Consider the following 27,011-nt stretch of genomic DNA (forward strand, 5'->3'; position numbering starts at 1 on the left):
ATGTATGTATGTATGTATGTATGTATGTATGTATGTATGTATGAGTGTGTGTTTGTGTGTGTGTGTGTGTGTGTGTGTGTGTGTGTGTGTGTGTGTGTGTGTGTGTGTGTGTGTGTGTGTGTGTGTGTGTGTGTGTATGTATGTTACATACATAGAAATCATTAACATTCATGTACAGTATCGGTTTATGTATGTTTATTTTGCATCAATGGTATCGAACTTATATGTGGTATCAATGAGTGCATATACCTCTTGAAGACATTCCACTTCTTGTTAACTGTCAGCATACAAATGCGTGCTTTGAAAACACGACAGTTCCTTCTGGGAGTGTGTGAGTGTAGGCATCTTTACATTGAAAGCTAACTGTTCCTTCTTGTCCAGTATCAGTGTATGTATGTTTACATTAAAGACCAACTGTTGGTTCTTGTGCAGTATCAGTGTATGCATGTTTACAGTAAAGACCAACTGTTGCTTCTTGTGCACTATCGGTGTATGCTCGTTTACATTAAAGACCAACTGTTGATTCTTGTGCAGTGTCAGTGTATGCTCGTTTACATTAAAGACCAACTGTTGGTTCTTGTGCAGTATCAGTGTATGCTCGTTTACATTAAAGACCAACTGTTGGTTCTTGTGCAGTGTCAGTGTATGCTCGTTTACACTGAAGACCCAACTGTTCCGTCTTGTGCAGTATCAGTGTATGCACGTTTACATTAAAGACCAACTGTTGGTTCTTGTGCAGTATCAGTGTATGCTCGTTTACATTAAAGACCAACTGTTGGTTCTTGTGCAGTATCAGTGTATGCTCGTATACATTAAAGACCAACTGTTGGTTCTTGTGCAGTATCAGTGTATGCTCGTTTACATTAAAGACCAACTGTTGGTTCTTGTGCAGTATCAGTGTATGCTCGTTTACATTAAAGACCAACTGTTGGTTCTTGTGCAGTATCAGTGTATGCTCGTTTACATTAAAGACCAACTGTTGGTTCTTGTGCAGTATCAGTTTAGGCATGTTCAGGTTGAAGATCCGATCGTGCCTTTCTATACTGTTCTGTAGCATGTATCTTTACACTCAGCAAGACCCTCTCTCTCTTCTTGTCCAGTATTAGCTTATGCATGTGTACACAAACAACACAGCTGTTTCCGCCCAGTATCAGTTGTTTCAGGTTCACGTAGAAAACGTTACTGTCTATCGACAGTGTTGGTCTCTCTGTCGCTCTCTGTGTGTCTCTCTCTGTCTCTCTCTCTCTCTTTCTCTCTCTCATACACACTCTCCCTCTGTGCATGTAACAAAACTAAAACAACATTTATTCAAATATTTATCATTTATTTCGTGAAATACAACTGCATTTCAAAACACTGGTACGAAACAAGCCTTGTAATGATTAAAATAGGATGGCTGCCGAACTTAGCCGACAAATGACTTTGGAAAAGATGACAAGGTACGAAACAAATGATTTCTGAAAAGATGACAAGATACGACCAAGGGTACCATAAAATATGTACAATATTCAATTTTACACCAGTATGTTTGTAGAAATTTGTCAAATACGCAGTCAAACGAGTTTCACAGTTTATAAGATCAATAATGCACAGCCCGTCTGAGCTGTCCAGTGTGTGCGGTGCGCATACAGTACTGTACATTTGCATCTATCTACACGTATTACACTGCGACATTGAGATACTACCTTTCATCTGCTTTGACTACAGCTACACGCTAAAAATGTAAACAAAAAGAAAAATATATAATCAATATATTCCTTTCATACTGTGTTTGAATAATGGCACCATCGTGGCTTGACTCTGATTTTGCATTCCCCACCCGAACCAGGATCGAAGTTCGAATCCCATATTCATCCGATGGTGTTCGTGATATTTTGTCAATAACGTTCCCTTGCACCTGACTTTCAGCAACGATGAAAATGTCAACAACTCCGACCAGTTCGGATTTTTCTTTCTACATCGAGCCGAGACGCTCTGATGTAACTGAAGAAAATCTGTGAATCTGAAATTTGCTTTGAAATGAATTTAAGGCAAAATATATTTTCAGTTCATAAGATGCGAAATAATTTGTCAGTTATAAAACCTGACGTAATGGACTACGTTGTTCCTTAAGCTGAATATTCAGCAGCTTAATAAGAAATACTTTTAAGTGAACATTTAACTGTCATACGCGAGTGAGTTATTGAGCTAAGGTTTACGACGTACGCATGTAGTAGTGAGTGAGTGAGTGAGTTTAGTTTTACGCCGCTTTTAGCAATATTCCGGGGCGGGGGACACCAGAAAATGGGCTTCATATATTCCACCCATGTGGGGAATCGAACCCGGGTCTTTGGCGTGACGAACGAATGCTTTAACCACTAGGCTACCCCACCGCCCCACACATGTAGTATATTTATAGATATAGCATAGTAATATTACAAATGTAGGTAAGCCGTGACATTACAGGTGTATGTATACCGTGACATTACATGTGTATGTATACCGTACCATAACAAATGTATGTATACCGTAACACTACAGGTGTACTCATACCGTAACACTACACGTGCATGTATACCGTGACATTACAGGTGTATGTATTCCGTAACATTACAGGTGTACGTTTACCGTATCACTACAGGTGTCTGCATACCGTAACATAACAAGTGTATGTATATCGTAATATTACAGGTGTACGTTATCGTAACATTACAGGTGTATGCATACACTAACACAAGTGTATGTATACCATAACATTACAGATGTAAGTATACCGAAACATTACAGGTGTAAGTATACCATAACATATGCAATTCCAACAAAGTGTTGGCATGGACATACAACTATAGTATTATAAGCATACAAATGTAATCATAACTAGCGACTGGTCAACTCTCGTGTCAAACAGATCAATATTTTACATGTACATCATTTTACTGATAAGGATATCTGACAATCACTCATCTAAACATTCAACAATTTGGAAACTAAAGATACAAAATACCGATTTATGGAAATGAAACATGATCACGTATGTTGTAAAATAACGCAAAACCCCTAATGTCATTCTGGCAACACTGTCGGTGTAACAAACAGTACTTCCGTTATCGCTTCTGGAATATATCACCGGAAATGAGCTTCTGTTTGTTAAACGAATAATACATCATATTACGTCAAATGAGGGAGCGTGTATAGGCGCTTCGTTCAGTACTGGCGGCCCCTGTTTTGCCTCACCAATCAATCGTTTGGTCACCCATTACATCAGAACAGAACACATACTTCTGCCATTAAACTGTTTTTAACCACAAGTTCGTTAATAACCAACTGAAACCGCGCTACCTCCCCTACAACAAATTCCATAAACACTATATCCTTCAAACGAAGACCTTGCCCTGCCGATATAATCAGTAGCGGCATTATGTCCGATATCGGCAGCCCCATGTCTTGAACTAGTGATAAATCGTTTTTCGCCTTTCTTTCTTTCATGTGAAGTGACTTCATGCAGATATTGCATCGAAATGCCAACATCCTGACACAGGAATTATGGTCCCTTGGACTAACACAGTATATATATTCCATCGAAGTACCAATATCTCGATATAGGAGTTATGGTACTTTTCAACAAACAGCTAAGTGAGAGATTCATGTACCAGAATTTGATCGATTCCCGGTATATGAAAACACCACATATTCCATATTCATTGACGCATGATATCCATTATTAGTGTGACGGAACCATATGGAACTGCAAATACACAATTACTCATTTACAAACATACAAATGCGTCACAATCCATGTTGTGTACATGGCCGATGTACATTACGTTTTACAGACGTAGTTGTAGATTCGAGTAACTGGTATACAAAGAATACAATTGTACAAAGCATGAAAAGGCAATAATGAAAGTGGGAAACATATGTGCAGTGTGCGAAATTGTTCCAAATTTGCTAGCCAGTGGGGCCAGCTGTGGCAGAAAAATACTAGCCCACAAAATAATTCACTAGCCCAAAATGTGAATGTAGAAACTAAACAAAGGATTACAAAAATACATGAGAATAGACATTGTCAGCATGACACGCACTTCATCATTAAGCCTGTTCTATGATGAACATTTTTATCATGCCATAATCCTGCTTGGTTTAAAAGTGTGTTATAACTTAACAAGCCTGGTGGAGGGATACAGTTACAAAATGACGTCATGAAAATTCACCAGTCAGTCTGTGGAGATGTACTGACCCGATTGGATTGTTACTTGCCACGTGCTACCGGGGCAGTAGCTATTTCGCACACTGCATATGTGCTCAGGATACCCCATGTTGTCTCTGCATATTACAACAGAGAGCTAAAGCGACACTTTTCTAATACAGTTATAAAAATATTGCCATAATACCCCAATGAAATAATTCCACAACGGCCCTCAGCGTGAGTCTAATTCAATATGTGTGATCATGTCTTGATAAGATAATTCTTGAGGAATGTAACAAAACGCATGCCACTGCTATTTGAATAGAAGGCACTTTCACTTTCATTTCGAAGACATATACCACAGGAAGCTATAGCCACACAATATAGATGAGAATGAGAATTTTTTTATATGAAAGACGTTTGTGAGCATAATCATAGGGTATATTCATTCTATCGGTGGGAGAGCCGAATAGCAACAATCTCAGTGTGACACGCCAAGCTTTGTAAATACAGAAATGTTCAAGTCCGAATCACAGGTAAGTAGAATGTGTTCTACAGTTATAAGAACCAATAAGCAAATATACTTCCAAAGTGTTACTCGCCCGGATTTTCACGGTTAAGTTGAAATGGTATGCCTATCATAAATGTAAGTTCATTTGCTATCTGGAAGATCAACATGGTGATTGATTGCATAATATCAGTCTATGTTGGAAGGGTGAACAGTGGTTAATGTCTGAGGCTTGTATTACTTAGAGATTTCCTTCCAGACTAAGATGGCACATCGTGCTATCACTCAGGAATACGGTCTAAAGAGACGTTAAACCCCATCATCTCACCGCTCACAACAGAACCAACAGAACGCAATCATTGCTCTGTGACTCCGCCTAGGATCGTCTTAGGTACAGACAGAATATCTTTGATAATCAGGTTTATTCTTCATAAATGATAAATACGATAATTCGAAATATATTTTTGACCCGGGTTTAATTCACAAGTTTTGTTTCGGACAGCTTCTGAAGAAACCTAGAAAAACATAACGGAACACTTGTGCTTTCATGTGATCCCTTATTGTTTCCATCAGTATCTGTACAGGCTTGTGTAAATATGTTTATTTCTGAAGTGATATTTGTTTTAAATACTAAATTCTGAATGATGACAATGGAGCATTCAAAAGTAACAAGAGTCGAGCACTCATAGTGTTCATGATGCCGCTGTGTTATTTGCACAAAAGTAGTTTACAAGCACAGCGAAGATCCTGTAATTCCATAGCACAATCCTCCAGATGCTTGTCCGGGTAAGGTTACCTAGCTTTGCATATTCAACCAGAATAGAAACGATCTTGTCACAATCAGTTGTGATGGAACCACCCTTCTTGCACTTAAGCTATGCTGACGTAGCTGCAAGACATGTTTCCATTAAAACGGGAATTGAAATAATCTTATCAGGTCAGCTCTGACACAGAATCATCCTTCTTGTAAGGGATTTATGCAACCGTAATCGGTATGCCATGTTCCTCGTCAACCAGGAACACAAAAACATTTGTCGTATGTTCCACCCTTGACAACGAACCAACCTGTACGTCCTTGACACAGAAGCATCTTTCTTGTGATTAAGTTAAACTGACTTAACCAGAACGACATGTTCGTTATCAAACAGGAATATAAACAATCTTGTCGGTAGTCGTAACTGTGAACCATCCGTCTTGTGGGGTATTTATGAAGAAGTGGCCAACATTGACATCGGCCACAGACAAAAACATCTCTACAATTCGAATGTCAAACAGAATAATCCTTCTTGGGTGTAATTTATGTGAATTGAAAACGTTACCAGAAGGACATTTTCATCAATTACTACAAATAGAAACCATCTGTACCTTTCGACTGTCAAACAGAATAATCCATCTTGGGTGTAATTTATGTAAATTGTAAACGTAACCAGAAGGACATGTTCATCAATGACTACAAAAAGAAACAATTTGTACACGTCGGCTGTCACGCAAAATCATCCATCTTGTGGGTAATGTATGCAAATGTAATGAATACGAAATGTTCCTCATCAACCAGGAATAGCAACAATTTAGTCGTATGTTTCAACTGACACAGAGGAATCTTTCTTGTGTGTGATTTGTGCAGACGTAACCAACATTGACATGTTCCTCACCAACCAGGAATACATAAAGTATAGCCGTATGTTTCATCTTTGACGCAGAATCATTGTTCGTGTGTGCAATGTTCCTCATCGACCGGGAATAGAAACAATATTTAGTACATTTCGGCTGTCAAACAGAATCATCCCTTTTATGAGTAACTTACGTGAAATAACCAGCATGTGATGTTTCTCACCAACCATATTGGTATGTAGCAATTTTACGGACGAATGTTACGGATTAAAAACACGTTACCTACATACTATGTGGTTGTGTGTGTCTCCTCAGGGGTTTCGGTAATGGGACTACTTTTAGGGGTTGCCGTCTCAGATTTGACGTCATCCGAAGACGGGGAGCCTCTGTTTGATGAAGGTGAGTCTCGCGTTGACCTTCTTTTGACGTGCGCAAAATCTGTCACTCTGTCCCTAGCTTCTGTCACTCTCTCTTTGGCTCGATCTTTAGCTCGGTCTATAGTCTTGGACACCTCGTGCATCTTCTCCTTGGCTTCTTTAGCCTTCTCCTTGGCTTTGGTTTTAGCTCGGTCGATATTCACCTTAGCTTTATCAATGGTTTTGGAGAAAAATTCGATGGCCACATTGACGCACATGGATACAAGCGAGAGGCCAATGAAGACATAGACAGACGACAGAAGAAAAAACTTGGGATGCGCAGGAAGAACATCTCCGAATCCTATGGTACTGATGGATATAAACACAAAGTAGAACGATTCCAAGAAGGACCACCGTTCCCACAGAGCATACATGAATGCCCCGAGAAAGATGTACAGTACAAGAATTCCCACAGCCACAGAAATCGGAATATTGAATTCGTCATCAATCTTGTACCCATAGTACACCTTATCTCCGGGTTTGATGTCAATTGTCTTCGTGTCGCCTTCAACGTCATCAGTGGCGTATTTACCTCTCCTTGCGTTCCTCATTTTCTTGCAGCAGTTGCAGTAACGTCTACTGAAGGCCCACAAGAGCTTGAGACCCAACGTGAAGTGTTTCCCAAGGTCAGCCAGACAGACAAGGGCAAGGGGGATGCCAATGGCGGCGTATACCATCGTCATCATACGACCCAGGTCAGTGGAGGGAGCGATGTGGCCGTAACCTGAAACACACAAGGTATTGTTAACACAACTTCTTCATGGAAAAGTAGGGAGGCTGGGCGTAAGTTAGTGATTAAAGTGTGAGTTAGACACGCGACAGTTCATTCTGAGCATAGGTACAATGTTGATCCCACCCACCCGTGGCGTTGCTGAAATTTCGCTTAGTCTATGAATATATAATTTCGTTTGTAGTAAATAAACTCATTTAATTAAAAGGTGCCCAAGGAAAACCTGAGAGCCTGAAGAATTTTAGATTTGTTTGATATAGGGCTTTAGCATTGCTGGGAAGGCTAGGCTGTAGGGAAATAATATATGGTTCGGAGACTGTGAGAAGGACTGTAGTATTGCCAAAGAAGTGTTACACCTTACCCGTTATGATAAAATCCTTCTTATAACAAACGTACTATAAATAACTTAACGGTCATTTTATATCTTTATTTCCTTAATGAATACTCTTTCTCTTCTTTCATCTAACTCCACCATTGCTTTATTACTTTGAAAACCTCGTAGTTAACCTGTTTTCTTCGTGATGTGCTTCACTTTCATTTAACGTTTTAGTTAACGTGTTATCAATCAAAGCCCTTTTAGCGCTAAGATTGTCGTAAGTGCCACACATTAACATTAGCTTACAACTATTGACCCCGTGCCTCCGAATGAATCGCATTTAACCGTCAGTAGGTTTTTAAATGAATTTAATATTCATGAAGTATATAAATTTTGGTATGTCAAGATCACGCCCTCACGCATACTTTAGAAGAATGGAGTATTTAACGCGTTCGCTCGTCAAGCTGAAGGCACGGGTTCGGTTCTGTACATGCATACAATGCGTAAAGCCCATTTCTGATGTGCCCCGCCGTGATATTGGTGGGATATTGCTAAAACTAAACTCACTCACTAACATATCAAATGCAATGACACAACGGCAGAATAGGTCGCTGCTTGATATGGTAAATTCCATGTAAAATGATTGATCAAAGATGAGATTATTCCACGTTTATTCTTCCATTTCATTTCAGCGCTTCCATACTTTAACACCACGTATAACAGATGAAGCTTACGTTTTTCAGGAGGCACTGAAGTGTCCACATGTGTTCGTGAAACAGATTCTGCTTCATTTTCTAAGAAAGCTGTCTGCGGGTAATTTACAGACTAACGCAGGTCGGAACTGCCGATTATTTGTCTTCCGCGAGGTAACGCGACCATGCATCCATCATCAAGGCAGCTGACCCTTACTTTCCTGGAGCTCGTAGCTTATTCCTTAAACTGATAACCAGACGGTCGACTGCCATCACATTATCACAAAAATCTATTTCTAAAAGAAGATATTATGCGAAGAAACGTGGCAAGCGTTAAAGCAGAGTTAATTCACCCCCTAGGAGACATTTGCAATGCATTGGTGTGAAAGGAATTCCGCCAAGTGAAGTCTGCAGGGATTGTTTTTGCCAGCAATATTTGAGAAACAAACTACTAAAGTTGTATTTTTTTACCAAAATAACAGTGTCATTTCCATTGAGAATGGTTTGGATAATAAGGTTGTCCAGCTTGGATCATTTAGGGAGCATCAGAAATAGGATGCGAGTATGAAGGCGGCAAAGGCGATTTGAATAAAAAAGAAAGCGATTTAAGGCGTGCAGAAAAGGAATATTAGGGAAGACAAAGGAAGAGTAGACGAATAGAGAGATAAAGAGTGAGTGAGTTTAGGTTTACGCCGCACACAGCAATATTCCAGCTATATGGCGGCGGTCAGTAAAATAATTGAGTCTCGACAGTCAATCCAGTGATCAACAGCATGAGCATCGATCTGCGCAATTGGGAACCGATGACATGTGTCAACAAAGTCAGCGAGCCTGACCACCCGTTCCAGTTAGTCACCCCTTACGACAAACATTGCCGGGTTGCTGAAGGGCTATTCAACCCCGGACTTTCACGGGTCGAGAGACAAAGATAGAGGAAGACATTTAGACAGATAAAAGGAAAGTATGGAAGGAAAGAAAGGAGATAACGATGTGCAGGGGCATATTGATGAGTAGACGCGGGACTTAAACAAAGAGAAGAGGTAGATGAGGAAGAAGAAGACAAGCTGGATTGTAGTAAGACGGATGGATACGGGCGATACAGAAGAGTGCATGTATGAGATAAGAAAGAGAAGTACGTCGTTGAAGGATAAAGGAAGATAAAGAACTTGTTGATAACAAGCAGATCTGGAAGATAAAGTAAGCGACTGTAAGACAAAATATACTGAGGGACAAAAATATGGGATCACATGACGGTACAAGTGTTCCTGTATTTTTGTCTAGGTTTCTTCACAAGCTATACAATACAAAGCTTGTGGAAGAACCCCGAGAAACATATAGGACCACTTGTGATGTCATGTGTTATTTTTCCCTCAGTATAGATAAAGATGAGTCAACGTTGGAGATAAAGAAGAGAAAGACGAGATGAAAAGGGAGACGAAAATGTAGAGAACGTGAAACAAAGGTGTGGAATATCCATGAATGAATGAATTAGTTAATGCTGTTGGACAGTAAACACCCGATTCGAGGCTAGTTAAACTAGAACATGAGGGGTTAAGTCACCAGTCATCCTCGATGTATGCTCTGTCACATATTGTTGTCAATCAATAATATAATTGCAACTGTATCGTAATACGTGAAACCGATGAAAGTAAATAAGTAATCAGCATAGGAAATCAGACAATGAATTTAAAAAGATAGTTCAGATGGATTGTAGACAGATCAAGTCTCTGTGATGATGCACAAGCCCTGGGCATCACATCTGCTTGGAGATGAAGACAGGCATTGCATGGGTATTGGAATTCCTCTTCGTTCTCTTTAAATAAACTTCTGCGGTAGTTCGTGCAACCAAATTATAAGAGACATGTGCATTTTGACTTTCATGTACGTTTACGCAATCGTAAATGTTAACGAAAGTATATACATAGGAGGCCTGGATGAACAGTCTGTCTGTCTGTTGTCCCCTTGGCCCTAGTCTGTCTGAACATCATTACTCTCTCTTCCGCGCACTCCTCTTTGCAATGCTAAAGATATAAAAGAAGAAAGTCTACATTTCACCACGATCTGAATCCCACTGGGGCTCCTTTTCATTTTTTTTATCTCTTTACATCACAATTAAGTATCTTCAGAGACGAGGCGTTGGTCTATCACAGACCCATGTTGATCAGAAGCCAGTACGCAACCTGGCCTTATCCGTCCCCTTCAGGAGATACAGGCTAGTGTGTTATTAGAAACACACACTAAACGCCAACACAGAACTGGAGCTCAAAGATACTGCCTGAAGATTCCAGTCAGAGCAAATCTCGGGCAACCTGTGTGGTCGCACAAGACGATTTGGCGGGACACTGTAAACGATTTCTTTTCCCTGTTACAAGATATACCACAAACCAGATATCCAGGGTGCCGTAAACTTATATAACATATTGCTCCGTGCTGATGTATGAATATTTCATAACTGAAACACACGTGATAACATAGCTGATATGACATAATTATGTACATCAGTGTACGAGTGCCCTAATTACTTTAATGACGTGGAGTGTTCCAAGATCGTCCTACAAGATAGCTCTTGTTTGTGCTACAGTTAATATATTTCAATCGCGATATCAGGAACTCCTGGTTCCAATTGGAGACAATATAAATTGCCTGAAATTGTCATACATCAAGTATTTGTTTACATATATACTGATGCAAAAAGAAACGCATCCCCGGCTTTTGTCAATTTTTTTAAACAGAAGACATAAAGATGAAGGTTTGTTTTATGAGATTTCATTTTTTCAAAACTTCCGTTCTTTTGCTGTTTATTATATTTATTTTTTTAACGCCACTTCTCGTTTTATATATAAGTCTGAGGCAACGCAGTGATTGACGTCATGAGCATCGATCTATACAAAAAAGTGAAACACGATTACATGAAATCATTGAGCCTGACCGACCCACCCATTCAGTCGATTCCCATGACCAGCTCAATGTTTTAATTTAGACATTAACAAAGACGTACATGGAGGAGTTATCAGTGTTTGGATCTGGCTTGGTAATGCCAGAGATATTATACAGTTACACGCTTCATACACAAACAAAAAACGAAACAACACATTGTCGGGAAATGTCAATGTCAAATGTCAGTGTATAGAGTGTCGAAAAGCGAACGCAGCTGAAATCACCTTCGTTGGCGGGAGATGGGGGGTGGGGGTGGGGGCTGGGGTTGGGTGTTCCAGCGGAATAAGTGAGTGAGTTTAGTTTTAAGCCGCTTTTAGCAATATTCCAGCAATATTGCGACAGAAGACACCAGAAATGGACTTCCACATTGTACCTAACTCGGGTCTACGTCGTGACGAGAGAACGTTTTAATCACAATTCTGCCCCTATCTATAGATATCCAAGGAAAATGGCTTAAAAGGACGTTGAATATTGCTTTCTTACGTTGGAGGGGCCAAGAGAGGAACACTCCCCACCACCTTTTCACACACACATACCTCACCGCCCCCCCCCTCCCTCTATCTCTCTAAAATTTCCTGGATCAGCTCATAGACGGGATCAACTGTACGCGTGTAACATGTACTGTACTGTATTCTCATATGGTGCCGAAAAATATGTTATTTGTTACGACATTTATCACAACGCGTCTCTACAACTAAACATCCATCACCCGTCTCATAAAATCAGAAGAAACACTTTTTTAGAAACGGTGCCAGAAAATAGACACACATATGTATTTCCTGAATGGTCGTGTTCCACGTGTGTGTTGAGCGTACCAATCAATGTTTACAGTTTTCCTGCTGCATGATACAGGCACTCCAACAATTACCCTGTTTTTGTGTTCCCCACTCTCTTCCTTGTTCCAACCTGTTGAACACATGAGAAGTAGGTCAATGTGTCCTGTTTGTGTGGTGCATGACGACATCGCCATCTGTTGGAATCCGGTGTGGCGAAGCGCTCTGTTGGGGGTCCGTGGTTTTCATACTTTCACGGATAGTGTATTCCCATCATTTGCATATAATGGCTACCACAAATAATGATAGAAAAACGACCCAGATTATTTGTGTTGAAACTAGAACCATTCACGATGCTTTCAGCGAATTCCAGAGCCACATTTATAGATTCACATTTACCGTTACCTCTTCATGCATTATACCACGCCACTAACAGTAAAATGGTTCTCATGAAAGAATCGAGAAGGGCCGTGCTTCCCAATTCTAGGCAGCGTTTTTTGTAATCTTCCAACAAACGCAGGTTCCTCGTCAGAGCGGATTTCTTGGCAGAAGAAGGTGATTAGAGTGCAGACATTTGGCAAAATTAATCTTGCTCATAGTTTTCCTGTGAGCGGATGTTTACGTACTAAAGTCGAAATGCTCATTGTCAGCCATTAGAAATTTTAAATTGCAATTTTTCAACCAAACCATTTATTCATAACATTGTGCACGAGGGACCCGTGTTGTTGCTCCTAATTGCAGCTCACATCTACATTTCGTAACCTGCACATTCTATAATGACAACAAGTCAAAACATTGCTCTTGTATGAGGAAGTTACTTCTTGTCTACAGAAAGAAGTGAAGGCGTTATGTGGGTCCGACGTCTGTGTGAGAAAGTAATAAAACAAGCATTTGAAAATAACACTTGTGTGAACGAAGTGATTCCAAAATTCCCATGACATCAACCGTCACACGTGTTTTTTGCTCATTTTTTTTTTTGCAACAGCCTTCCTGGGATTGTTACTTGCCTCTCCTGTGGCATGGCCTAAAGTTGAATGTAACGATGGGCCTAAGGACGAGGCTTCATCATTCTGTAAATGAGTGAAGATGGTTTTAAGCCGCTTTTAGCAATATTCCAGCAATATCACGACGGGGAGATAAATCAGACATGTGCTTCACAGATTGCACCCGTTTTGGAAACAGAAATCCGGTCATCGGTGTGACGAGCGAACGCATTAACCACTTAACTACCTCAGCGTCCTCATCCTTCAGTGGTAGATATTTTTTAAACACATAAAGGGGTGTTGTCTTGAAGCGCTGTGGATCTTAAATATTTATGACTGACCTGCGATCAAAGGATTTGGACATGCTCAAGATACTCAAACATCCGTTTCAAATCTCTGTCACCTAAAGATTTATATTCCTGTTATCAATGACATCATCATGGGTTCGAATAATACAACAGTTTTACCAATTTATGTATTTCACCAAGCAACGTTGTAACTGGAGTACACTTCAAAGAGTGGCGTAAAAATACATTCACTCCCAATACACAAGGTCAACAGACACAGCGTTACCACGAATGTACGTGAAGATGAGGGTTAGAATTGGTATTCAGCAATCCATACTTGCGGGATGTGGCCAGGCTCACTGACTTGTTGACACGTCTTAACACTGAATACAACACATTTGCGTGCAACGGGAATAGGTTAAGTAAAGGAAACAAACATAAACAAGATTGGACCATCATCTACAATTTACCGTAATACAATTCTACCCTACACATAACAAAGTGCATTATTCCCTTAAATATTTTGTCACATTCAAAGCGCATGTAACATATGTCATATTTGGGATAACACTTTCCCAGGAAAGTATAGATTCTGGCACTTTTGTTGGGTTGAGTCTGCGGTGGAAGCCGCGGTGGGTGAACGGGTTAGGTGTCGATTGGGTGCCTGCCTCCGAAGCGTTTGTGTCCCGAATGGGACTCAACGCATCAAAAGTACTAGAATCTACTTCACTGAGAAATTGTAATCCCAAATATGACATTTGAATGGTTACATTTGACCATTCTAAATGGTATTGCGTAGTCAAAGCTGTATTCAGAGCTACTGTACTCATTCCACCGTGTTGAGACCTGGTACTTAATCCGAATGCTTCACCTCCTACGTCAAAGGACAGATTCCACAAATTAGGGCGTTGGTGCAACGTCTTTATTGGCTACAGTTTCAGTGCCAAATGGCAACTACTTCCGTGACATTACGTTGCCTGAACAAGTAGATTGGTTTGTTGACATTATTACTTAATTACATATGGCAGTTTTGCCACTCTAAGCATCCTAGTGAATATAACAGTTGTTCCATTAGTCAAAGGGCCATGTAGACACGTGTTGACATTTTGCGAGTGAGTGAGTATGGTTTTACGCCGCTTTGAGCAATATTCTAGCAGAAGACGATGGGGTCACCAGAAATGGGCTTTACACATTGTACCTGTGAGGAGAATCGAATCCAAGTAACATCTCAGCCATAAGGCCAGCCCACTGTCCCCTGCATGTGTGATTATCTAGCTTATCAAATTTATGGATCGAATGAGGGACATGAAAAAGTAATCAGAATCCCGAATCAGGGACATAGATGAAATAAATTAACACTATCGACGGTGTTTAGATTAAAGAGGTTTGTATGGTTTGTCTTGGGAGAAATCTTCTCTTGGACGAGAGCTCACCTTATCTCCTGCTGCTAGTGCTGATCGATACTCTATACATTGACATTTCTCAACTATGTATTGTGCCGTACAACGTGTTCTTTGTTTGTGTAAGAAGTGTATAACAGTATACCGTCTCTGACATTAAGATGCCAGATTCAAACACTGATAACTCCCTCATGTACATGTCATTGTCAGTGTTTGAAGTCCATCTTTGGCCCCCTTGTTGTGATATTGATGGAATATTACTAGAAGCGATGTAAAACTGAACTCACTCATTGACGTTGTGTCATTAAGTATAAATACGGCGGCAAAATTCTTCTTCATCTGTTTTGGTCAAAGACCATTGTTTATTAAGCATTAGAACAGCAATTGTTAACGCAGTTATTTGGATTAAGAACGTTCGGATCCCCACATGGGTACAAAGTGTGAAGCCCTTTTCTCGTGTCCCCGCCTTGATTTTGCTGGAATATTGCTACAACTAAAGACACTCACCCATGTGGAAAGAGTGAAAACAATTAGGTTAGCAGTCACGTCAGCAGTATTTAAACCACATCTCGCAAACCTGCATGAAAAACTACAGAGCGACGCCCAAGGCCATTATGTCAAGGAGGTAATTCTGTTGTAATCGAAGATTTCAGAATTGTAAGCTACCTTCATGTGTTAGTTAACTTGACTTGATATGCCATGTGAAGATCTTGTGTCTTAATAATTGCAATACTAAATATGGTATGGCTACATTGCAGATTGTCATTTCATATTGCTTATTATAGATACTTCTTTGCTCACGAGAGAATTCTAGTGGTTGTGAAAAGGGTATCGAGACTTTAGAAAATTATGCTAATGATCTCACATTTAGAGTTGACTTAGAGTTGACTTAGAGTTGACTTAGAGTTGACGAGGGGTCACAGCGTATGAACAGGTGTTCGAAGAGCTTAATACTGAAGTGATCTTGAGTGAGGAAACTAGGTTAAACAGCAATTGAAGAGTGTTCCGCCGGGTTGAACAGTGTTCTAGTGTTCCGCCAGATTGAACAGTGTTCTGGTGTTCCATCGGGTTGAACAGTGTTCTAGTGTTCCGCAGTGTTCTAGCTAAATCATGGCGTGTTGGTTTGGTCAGTATAAATTCAGGCAGGTCTAAGATATCACCAGTTTGGCGAAAGGCATGACAGCCAACTGACATAATTAGTAACATCATGCGGGCACAGGCAACTGCACAGTGACTTGTCTCCTGTGAATCAGTGCCAGACAGAGTGACACAACTGGGATTAGGGACTGGGCGAGCCTGGTTTTACGCCGCTTTTAGCAAATCACGGGGAAAACACCACAAATGGGCGTGAATCGAACCCGTGTCTTCGGCGTGACGAGCGGACGCTTTAACCACGAGGTTACCCCACCGCCTTTAACGGTTTGAATGTACATCAGACCATAATATGAGATAAATGGCTGGCTTAATACTGACAGTAAAACATTATCCGACAACATGAAATATAGACTCGCTGTTATCAGTCGTAGGTAAACAGCATACTGTCATTCAAATGCATTAGCAGGGAGAAGCTCTCGGGCAGATTCTACATCATCTGCCGACCTCCAAAGAAGGACTGTCTTGAATCCTGATTGGCACACGTGCACTCAAGCACACATATCACTTCCCCTCACCATAGCTAACATCACCAATGACCATTACGTCACAGTCTAAAATCACGAGCGTTGACCCCAGTAATCGAGTATACGATGAAACAGCTAGGACACCGAGTCTAACTACTAGATCAGATGTAGTCGAATCTTACGACAAACATTAATGGAGGAGGACAATTCAACGGTGGATACTCCAGTAAGACCCGATAACCGGGATTACAGACACTCTTCTTTTCCTCTATTCTTTTGAAAACAATGGGCTTGGTATTAAAGACAAACAGGACACATCTTACAAAAGCCACGTGCATATTTTAAGCTTCTTAAAATCAGAAAAGATCCACTTACCAATCGTGGTGTAGATGGTTCCACAGAAGAACATGGACTGCCAGAACGTCCACGTGGGAGTACTGGTCGAGTTGACCACGCCATTCTTTTGAGCAATGACCACCGTCTCCTCGTACCGCAGAAGCAATCCTTTAGCCATGAGGTTCCATTGCGTTTGGTTCACCAGCCCTCGACTTAAATTGGATGATAGTTCCTGGAGTACCTCTAGAGTCTCCTCTCTGTTGGACGTTATGTTGTCACGGTGTTCCTTTTCATGTGGAGCTTCTATAGCCCGGAATATCACAGCACCAATGACGGAGTACACGGCCAAGAGGATCAACAATCCCACAACGGAGGACACCGCTCGGTAAATAGTCCTCAGAATCTTCTTAATCTTCAAAAAACAAGCTTTGCTTGCTGTTTTGCCATCCTTGCCTTCCGCTAAACCGGAAGCGTCTTCTTCTTCCATTGTGAATGAGCCGTCATCTAAATCGTTTGCTAGCCGCGCACGTGCGCTGTCGTCTGCAACAATGATTGAAAGAAAAATGTAAGGAATATTTATATACTACACGTGATGGTAATTCGTTGTGTCTGTTTTCTGTGGGTAGAACCTCCACAGATGCTCGGTTGTCATATTGAGAAGTAGATCGTAAAAGCCATATTGGCTGAGTGCATTTCGCAGACGGCTTGTATACTAATGTAAGAACCGGTTCTAGTTGCTTCTGGGTAATTGCACTCAAAAGAACAACAGGTGTAGGGTTATCCTAGCGGGACACGTGATAATTGCTTATTAACAACCCTGACATTTGTTGTTGGAAAACACGACCATTGCGACAGAGACACGTACAGTTTGAATGGTTTTGTACATTCGTGTGAGCAGTGTTGAGACAAGACTTATGACGTCAGCGTGGTTTTGATGAAACACATTGTATATCTTCGCAGCATCATATCTTAGTTACAATCGTCTACATAATGTTAACATCGTGTTGACATTTATGTTAAAAGGCGTGTTAGCATTTATGCTACCTCACGGCGTGTGGGAACAAAGGCTTAAATGACGTAGGACGTTATAAAGTTTAACCTTAACGCTATGGTGAGTGAGTGAGTTTATGCTGCTTTTAGCAATATTCCAGCAATATCAGGAGGGGAACCCCAGAAATGGGCTTTACACAATGTACCCATATGGATAATCGAACTCGGATCTTTGGCGTGACGAACGAACTGTTTAACCACACCAAATGCTCATCATTTTTGTAAGTAAGGGAATCGAACCCATGGCGAGCGAAGCTTTAACCACTAGACTATATCTCCACCCCTTTATGCTATAGTAGAAACACACCATACGGTCACGATAAGAAAGTGAGTATGGTTTTACGCCGCTTTTAGCTTTGTGTCACCATCGCTTCGGGGGACACAGCCATTGCCCTATGCTCCGATTAAGTGTATGGACTGAGAGTATCATGATGTCCCAGACAAGATACTTTACTCAGCGATCTCTTTCAAACGTTCAGTTACTGAACCATGTTCACAATGGGTGAATTAAACAGGAAATATGACGTAAGAAACATAAGTACACACTTTACATGCATCCAGAAGTCTCTTCTTGTAGGCTTCAGAATAGAAGTTGACAGAATGAATTTAATTATTATTTAATATTCCAGCGATATGACGACGATCAGTAACTAATTGAGTCTGCACCAGACAATCCAGTGATCAACTGCATGAGCACCAGTCTACGTAGCTGGTGCACGATAACATGTATCAACCAAGTCAGCAAGCCTGACCACGGGATCTCGTTAGTCGCCTCTTACGACAAGCACAGGTTACTGGTTACAATTCTGACCAGAAGCTTGACGGGTCCCGTATCCTGTGAAATCTACCGGATAAACAACTTATACCCGTCAACCATAATGTCATATGTATCCTCAAAACCATGGTTTCCACATCAACGGGGTCCAAAAAATATGACGCTCACAGTGCATTGCGCATCTCAAAGAAATGATGGCCAGAAAACTGCGTACGTGACAAAACGGAGTCACGGTGCCCCTATAACTGAAGCAAGTCTGGCGGTATGTAATGACTTATAACCTTGTTCCAAGGATGTACTGATTACTAAATCCATGCAGAGGAAAGTCAAGGCAAAAGGACAGGACCCAAGTCTGTTATTTATATCTATATGTCATTTTAACTACTGAGTATTATCTTAGAGGCTTGAGCAGGTCTAAGTGATATAGTATGGTCCTCTTTATCACTAAATCTAAATTCCCGTATGATATTAATGCAGCGTGCAGTTTATTTAGTTATTTATTTTTTGCCAACTGTCTTCAGCCTTACATTGTTAGTAGGATTATTTCTCGGTCAGATCAATTTTTCAAGGGTACTCATTATTTTGCCAGCAGTGTATGTGCTCATCTAAATATGCTGGAGAACATATCAGGCGGATTCGTCTGAGGCTGACATGGCAACCTGATTGAAATGAGTCCCATCTGTCAGACGTTCTGTCTTATCTGGTAGAACTCACTGTAACAGGCGATTTGCCTGTCTGACAGTCCCTAAACTATGTTATACTCGCTCTCGCCCCGACCTTTCTGCGGTGCCTATATAAGAAGCAAAATTCTCATCTGCGGTCCTTTTGGGTTTGAATCAAGTTATCTGTTTATTAAAGACCTGGGTTCGATTCCCTACGTGAGTACAATATGTGAAGCAGATATCAGCAGTACTGTTGCTGGAATATTGCCAAGAGCGGCATAAAACTCACTCACTCACACACTCACTAGATGATATGCCCCCCAAACCTTCGTGTGCAGTGGGTGAGTGAATTTAGGTTTACGTCGCTTTTGGCACTATTCCAGCAATTTTATATCGGGGGACATGAGGAATGATCTTCACACATTGTATCCATCTGGAAACTCGGACTCGGGTATTTGGCGTGACCACTAGGTTACCTCGCCGCCCCTGGTGTACAGTGAAATAAAATTACAGCGATAAGTGTTACCACAAAAATAGAATATGCTTGTCAATGCAACTGAATGAATGTCATCGTTTCCCAATAGGACTGGGACGGGAAGGAAAGACAATTGAATCGTGTTCTGGCATGAATCGGAATCGAGTACCCGGAAATGTAATGAATACAGTGCTTTTGTCAACTTTCTGGAAATTCAATCGCGATTTGACAGAGATTATTATTGAAAACTTAAAACGGTGTCAAGAACTGATCTCAAGTTATTGAATGTATGTCTGTAATATAATTAGTTATGCCATTACTTCCATTCCTCATTAAAACACAGAACCTTTCGTTCCAACTATAACTGTAACTTGACTACTCACTGCTTAGATAAATTGCCGTCGTCAATAACCTCAGCACCAACGATGTAAATGCGTGTTACGTCAGAATAATGAAAAAGAAGTTACTATGTGCCCTTGTCATTGTTGACTTCTCTCCCTTTCCGAGTACTCGATCCCAACAAACAGAACTCGAATCCAGCTGTACCCGACCCGAATTTAAGTACCGGAGTACCCGTCCCAGTCCTGTATCCAAACACATAATCACTGGATGCTCTTGTCCAGACTCAGTTATCCACAGACCGTCGTCATTTACCGGACTGTTTTCAAATGCTTAACAACAAACAAACATACAAACAAACAAGCAAATAATAAAGGGCATGCCCCCCGGGGCTGTTATTCATCGACAACAGTGTATTGACTGTAACATGACATCGGGACAATACCTGGATACCAAATACTGGTAATACGACCCGCTGAACGGAAACCCATTAGTTATACGATACCTTTACATAGCCAATGCCGTTACAATTTTTTAAGTAATGATATGCCTCGCAGTATTGCGCTGTCAGAAAAATCGAGTGTGTATGTTTGAGTTTCGAGTGAGCGAGTGAGTTTGTCAGTGAATGGGAGAGTGAGAGGGTGAGTGGATGATTACGTGAGTGAGTGATTAAGAGAGTGAGTGAGTGGGTGGGTGCGTTGATGAGTGGGTTATTGGGTGAGTGTGGGCCAGGTTTTCCACTGTTTCAGCAATATTTCAGGGATAGCATTTGGATACTAGCTTTGGGCTAAGCACATTGTATTCATTTCGTTTCCACAATAAATGTAAATGTCGTCACAATACGCGACCTACCCAGCTGAGCGTTAAAATTGTCCCCAAATGTCAAGCGCTTGGTTAACACCATTACGCAATGCATTCCATGGAAGGGCCTGACCGGGAGGTGAACCCTCCCGCCTTGCAACCCCTACTCCCAGTCCCTTCATGGACATGTTTAACGTCCCATGTTGTACATGTTTAGCGTCATTTAAAGTCAACAGGTCACATTGATGTTGGGCATATTTAAGGTCATGTATAGTCAACGGAGAGGTCACACTCGTGTTGGACATGTTTAACGTCATGTAAAGTTAGCGGACAGATCACACTTACGTTGGATATGTTTAACGTCATGTAAAGTCAACGGACAGGTCACACTGATGTTGGACATGTTTAACGTCATGTTAGCGGATAGATCACACTGATGTTGAACATGTTTAACGTCAAGTATAGTCAACGGACAGGTCACACTCATGTTGGACATGTTTAACGTCACAGAGATCAATCATAGATTTGCCAACAAAGGCAGCAGGTGTGTCCGGATCGATATCGTCCCGAAGTTAAGTACAATGAGTCTTTTGTTTGTATTATGCTATATTTATTAGTCTCATACATATTTTCCTGCGCCATTGCAGTGGGATCTATGTATGTCATATATTTCGTATTACACAAGGCTGGACTACGTTGCTTCACATGGAAAAATTGAAATAAATTAAATTTTAAACAGGGAAATAAAACATTCCATGGGTTACAGGGTAGTCATGCAATTGTACGTGAATGATCTCGAATGTCAACATAGCTTTATAACACCTACTTTGAAAGTCTTAAGTGAGAAAACCGATGATTGATAATGTGAACACCTTTCAGGGCTTCGAACACAGATGATACAACTTGAATCATTGAGACTGCGAGTTCATATATCATGATTACATAACCAGTCACAATTTACATTCTGCAGATGTTTTGGCCACCGAATTTGGGTATCTCTTAGAAAAATATTACGTTATACTTTGCAAGGATCAAGTCTTAAGTGAGCTAATCGGTGGTCGATAATGTGAACAGCTTTCCGGGCTTCGGACACAGATGAAAATACTTAATTTTGATAGAAACAAACATTTGAAAAGAAGTGTGAAGGGAGATTCAGAACCTGAAGAATTCTATACCTGTCTCAGGTTGGGCTTTAACATTGCAAGGAGGGCTAGGCAGTAAGGAAAATAATGTGGTTCAGGGACTGTGAGACAGACTACATGGCGACCGGTAAATAGTCGAGTCGTTGTTATGTGGATAATGACGCCATATGTAACCAGCGAATAGCAAAAAACAACAACTGCAGTGTAATAAACAGAAGTAGGTCAATCCGCTGGTCCGTGTTCGTGATAAAATACATTACTGACATGTACTATTTGTAAATAACCTACCGCGCAGCAGAATTTCGTATTCGTCGTCCATGTGGATGCCAGGGGACATGAAGACAACTGCTACCACGGTCCCTGCTGGTTCCACCTTACCATTTGTCGTGCGTTATCAACACACTAGGTTCAATGTTACTGTAATGGCCAGGTTTTGGAGAGATCGCAACGATCGATAGCACTTGTATTAAAGACATGCTGTACATATGACCAAAACATGCCAGCCACATGCACCCATGTGTGAAACGGTGTTATTGCCTGTGGCGTAGAAAACATATGTTACGTTCATTTGGATTTACGTGTTGGTAAGTTGGACAAATGTTAGTGAGTGAATAATGTTTTTTAAGCCGCTTTTCGAAATATTCAATCAATATCGCGGAGGCGGACACCAGAAATGGACTTCATGCATTGTATGTGGGGAATCGAACCCAGGGCTTTGACATGGCGAATGCTGTAACTACTGGGCTACCCCTTGACAACGGTGCAGGTTTGACCATTTCGTATGATACAAATAATCAATGGGAAACGATACCGTGACGGTACGCTTTGCTATCGTTATGTAGTTAGTTAGTGAGTGAGTGAGTGAGTGAGTGAGTATGTATGGTCTACATAATGCTCATTTGGAACTACATGTTTCGTAAATTAGACAAAAGCTAGTGAGTGAGTATAGTTTAAGCCGCTTTTAGCTATATTTCATAACTGAGCGGAAACCCAAACGTCCGTAAGAGGTTCTGAATATTAGTGAGTGAGTGAGTGAGTTTAATTTTACGTCGCACTTCAATATAATATTCCAGCTATATGGCGACAGTCTGTAAATAATCGAGTCTGGACAAGACACTATAGTGATCAACATCGATGAAATGCTGTGACGTCATAAAACAACTAATGACGTAATCAAGTAGCTATCAGATGCACCTTATCTAACCCCAAGTCCCAAGAGGTTGATTTTAACCAGAAACACATGCCCTGAAAAACGGATGTTTTCGCAAGAAAATACCTGCTTTTCGAAGGAGACACTTAGGTTTCTTGACGTATCTGCCAGCATGTCTGTTTCTAAAATAGCTTGAATAGCCATGATAAATAAATCCCCTGCTGGTAAATCATGGGTTAGAAGATAAAAAAAACTTAAAGGAGCACTCATGGTCAAAACGCCAAGCACATATTTCAAACGCTTACTTGAAGTGCTATATGAATGTCAGTCTGATGAGTGAATGTGTTGAGACACCCCCCTTCCTTAATATTTTAAATTATAAATGCATAATACGCATAGCGACATTACTTTTACCTTGTTCATTTTATTGTTAAGGATTATGACATCAGAGCATTCAGTATGAAACCTAGAGTAACAGGTTTCAATAGTAAAAAATGACAGATATGACTCATCTGTGACCACTCGTAACGAACGAAGGGATGAACGAACGAACGAACGAATGAATGAAATGGCAATTGTATTATGTAAGGAAATGAATCTGCAGACATAACATGACGTACACATTTTCTCTGTGTCATTGCCAGACAGAAGTCAGTATATTGGTCATTCTCTTTTTCAAACTATCAAACTATCCAGAACTGAATTATCTTACTTCCAAACAGAAATACCAGATACATGCATCTGTCTATCTATCTATCTATGTATCTATCTATCTATCTATCTATCTATCTATCTATCTATCTATCTATGTATCTATCTATCTATCTGTGTATCTATCTATCTATCTATCTATCTATCTACTCCCTGCATACATACATACATACATACATACATACATACATACATACATACATACATACATACATACATACATACATGTACAGACATGGATGCAATGATACTGTCGACCAGTGTTCAGATTTCTTTCAGGTCCGGTTGATAAGTGAGACCATACATTTCCGTCGTTGTTATCTGTCGTTATACATCTTTATTTATCGTATGCTGCTATAGCATCCTGGAAAGAGCATTGTGACACACAGGAAAACAAGTAAACCGTGTCACGGTAAACTGAACCAAGGCACTAACAACGCCAGATTTTAGACATTTCTCGCAGTTTAAATATATTTTACTAACATACAGGGACTGCGAGACAGACTATTGGTGTCAAATCCAACCCAGAATCCCAAGGAGCTATTTGCAGTAGAGACTTGCACAAGTTATCAGGTAATAAATAGCAGCTTAATTTTCTAAAAATATGAATAAAAAGAACACAATGACCCTCAAACAGACTGACGTAGTGTACTGCTCGCTAAGATAGATTTGCCTTTTAAGAATAAAAAGCAAGAGAGAAAATCCTACTTGCAGGTCATCAGTAGGCCGAGGCGTTCATCCCATTTGTTTGAATAGATATTCTTTTTCTACCGTCAGTGCAATTGCATGCAATGGACTCAATTAAAAGTGAAAATGCCAATGGCAGCTGTAACGTCTTCAGTTCCTAATCTCCTGACAAGGTTGCAGACAGACTAGGTGTGAGGAGCTTCATGCATTATGCAGTTCCTTCAAATAGTGCCGACACAAATTGAGCATGACGATACAAGACAGTGGTAATTCAATTTTCATGTTCCTTTCTCGCACGATTCTTTGAAGTTGTCGAGCGACTTCTCAGTCATTCACAAAGGATCAGACCCCGACACAGTCGATTTGAAATAGACGCTTTATAGAATCTTTACAAAAGTGGAAATCCCAACGTCTACAGCTTGAAACCGACACGCACCATTAAGTTCATGGTTGTGTTAAGGTACCAGTGGCTCATTCATTCTTCATTGTAAATAAACACGTCTCTGCGATCTTTCTGAGATCAATACATAAGGTCACGCTGGAATGACATGACGTTATGACACGACGTATGACGTAATTCGCGTCATATGCAGTGGAAATGAGGTTCTACCAGACCAGCCTGACTGTTCTGCGACATCGCTGCCTTTCTGATAAAGATAAAAAACATGCATACATATCTGATGTTTTTGTGGCCATTGCCTTTCCATAACTTGGGGCATGGTGATTGTCAAAAGCTGTTCATCCGAATTTTACCAAGAAATTCGCACATAACGATCACTGTATACATGCATACGTTCTGGAATCGTCCCCAATGTGAGGTGGAATAAATGGGCTTTCACTATATAAAGATGAATGAGCTATACACCATTGTTCGTTTCTACAATCCACAGAAGGCCATTATTGGTTTCTACAATCCACAGACACCTAACACAATGCGCCTTGGCATACATGGTACTATCGGAAGATGAAGTTTCTGGTATATAGAGATTTCAAGATACACAGATGAATGACCACCACGCATTACCAAGTTTGTTTAACGCCACACGCAATGGTATTCCAGCAGTATGAAGGAGTATGGACCAGACAGGCTGGTGATCAACAGCATGAACGTCGATATACGCAGCTGGGATACCATGGACAGTGAGTTGCCCGCTCGATCCGGTTAGTCATCTCTTACGACAAGCATGGATTCATGTCCAAGTTTAACCCAGATCTTCCCGGGTTACCAATATGTATAATCTGCATGCACTAAGTAAACTATGGAAATAAATATGGTAAAAATACCCTGCAGTGAACATAAGGATATAAGAACAATATGCTAGATTGTGACAATGTTCTTCACTAGTCTGCAGTGTCGATATGACCATATAATACATGCGTCTTTTGCAGGATGTGTTTCAGTACCGGTGCATCAGCATCTGCTAAGAAGTCGCCGTTCCAAAGAAGGGCTTGACCTACGCGTGACTTGTTTAAATGGCAGATACCTGCCGTTCCTAAGAGCATTTCGGGACTCTTCTATGTTGAGAATGTCTGCCTTCCTGACAGCTGTAGAATGATAACAGTAAACATGGACGAAGAACCGTAAATGGTCTTCTGGATATTTGATATCTGTGATAAATGCATGAAGATATACATGGAAATAGAAAAAAATATAATAAGACATTTGACTTGATGCCAAGATCAGCAGGTCCGCTGCAGATGAATCATCGGTCGGAGTAATGACACCGGGTGGTCGAGACTGCCTGCATCTGAAGCTGTTCCGCTGTATCAAATACAAATATGTATAGCATGTAAATATTTCGTTCTCAAGGGAGGTTTGTTAACCTAGTAGTTATAGCGTTCAATCCTCACGCCGAAGGTCCGTGTTCGAATCCTCATGTCGCTACAATGAGTGCAATCCATTTCGGATATTTTTGGAATATTTCTAAAAGCTTAAGTCACGCACGTACCCATGCATGCCTGCAAGCACGCACGCACACTCAGATCTCCTGTTCCAGAACTGCTCTGTGACTGTGGGTTAATATCTGTTTTCAATTAATTCAAACCAGTCTACATCATGCAAATAGACAAACATAACAGTAAATAAGCCATTCCGTGTAAAATCTTATAGAGCATTTATTTGGAAAAGCCGGTGTTATTGGGTTATAATATCGTCACGTGAAATTTCCACTATGCACTGCTTTTCAATCAGACGAGAGGCCGATCAAATAATTGCGACATTTACGTTCATAGATGCAGTAGGTTGACGTTCATGCATATTTCATTCTTGGAAAGATGTAAACATTGATGGGATACTTTCTCAAAACTCCACAAAACCATCTAGCGTTTCATAGCCTCAATAGATAAAAAACGTGTTTTCCTGAACATTGAGACATTTTAATCTGAATATTTGGATTTTCTTACCTAAAAGAATGAATTATTGTATGCCCGCGATCGAACATCTGGC

The 27,011-nt window shown here is 40.6% G+C and overlaps 1 protein-coding gene across 1 annotated transcript in view; it reads right to left on the reverse strand.

Annotated features, from left to right (window-relative positions):
• Nucleotides 1–1,309: 1,309 nt before the first annotated feature.
• Nucleotides 1,310–27,011, reverse strand: part of LOC137265966 (TWiK family of potassium channels protein 18-like) — a 77,192-nt gene continuing 51,490 nt past the window's right edge. The window contains exons 2-3 of the mRNA XM_067801454.1: nt 16,813–17,313; nt 1,310–7,424 (exon numbers count right to left, since the gene is read on the reverse strand). Coding sequence (XP_067657555.1) covers nt 6,574–7,424; nt 16,813–17,313 — 1,352 coding nt within the window. The 3' untranslated portion in view covers nt 1,310–6,573. The remainder of the gene's footprint in view (nt 7,425–16,812; nt 17,314–27,011) is intronic.

Source organism: Haliotis asinina, chromosome 15, assembly GCF_037392515.1.
Source record: "Haliotis asinina isolate JCU_RB_2024 chromosome 15, JCU_Hal_asi_v2, whole genome shotgun sequence".
NCBI classification, from domain to species: Eukaryota; Metazoa; Mollusca; class Gastropoda; order Lepetellida; family Haliotidae; genus Haliotis; species Haliotis asinina.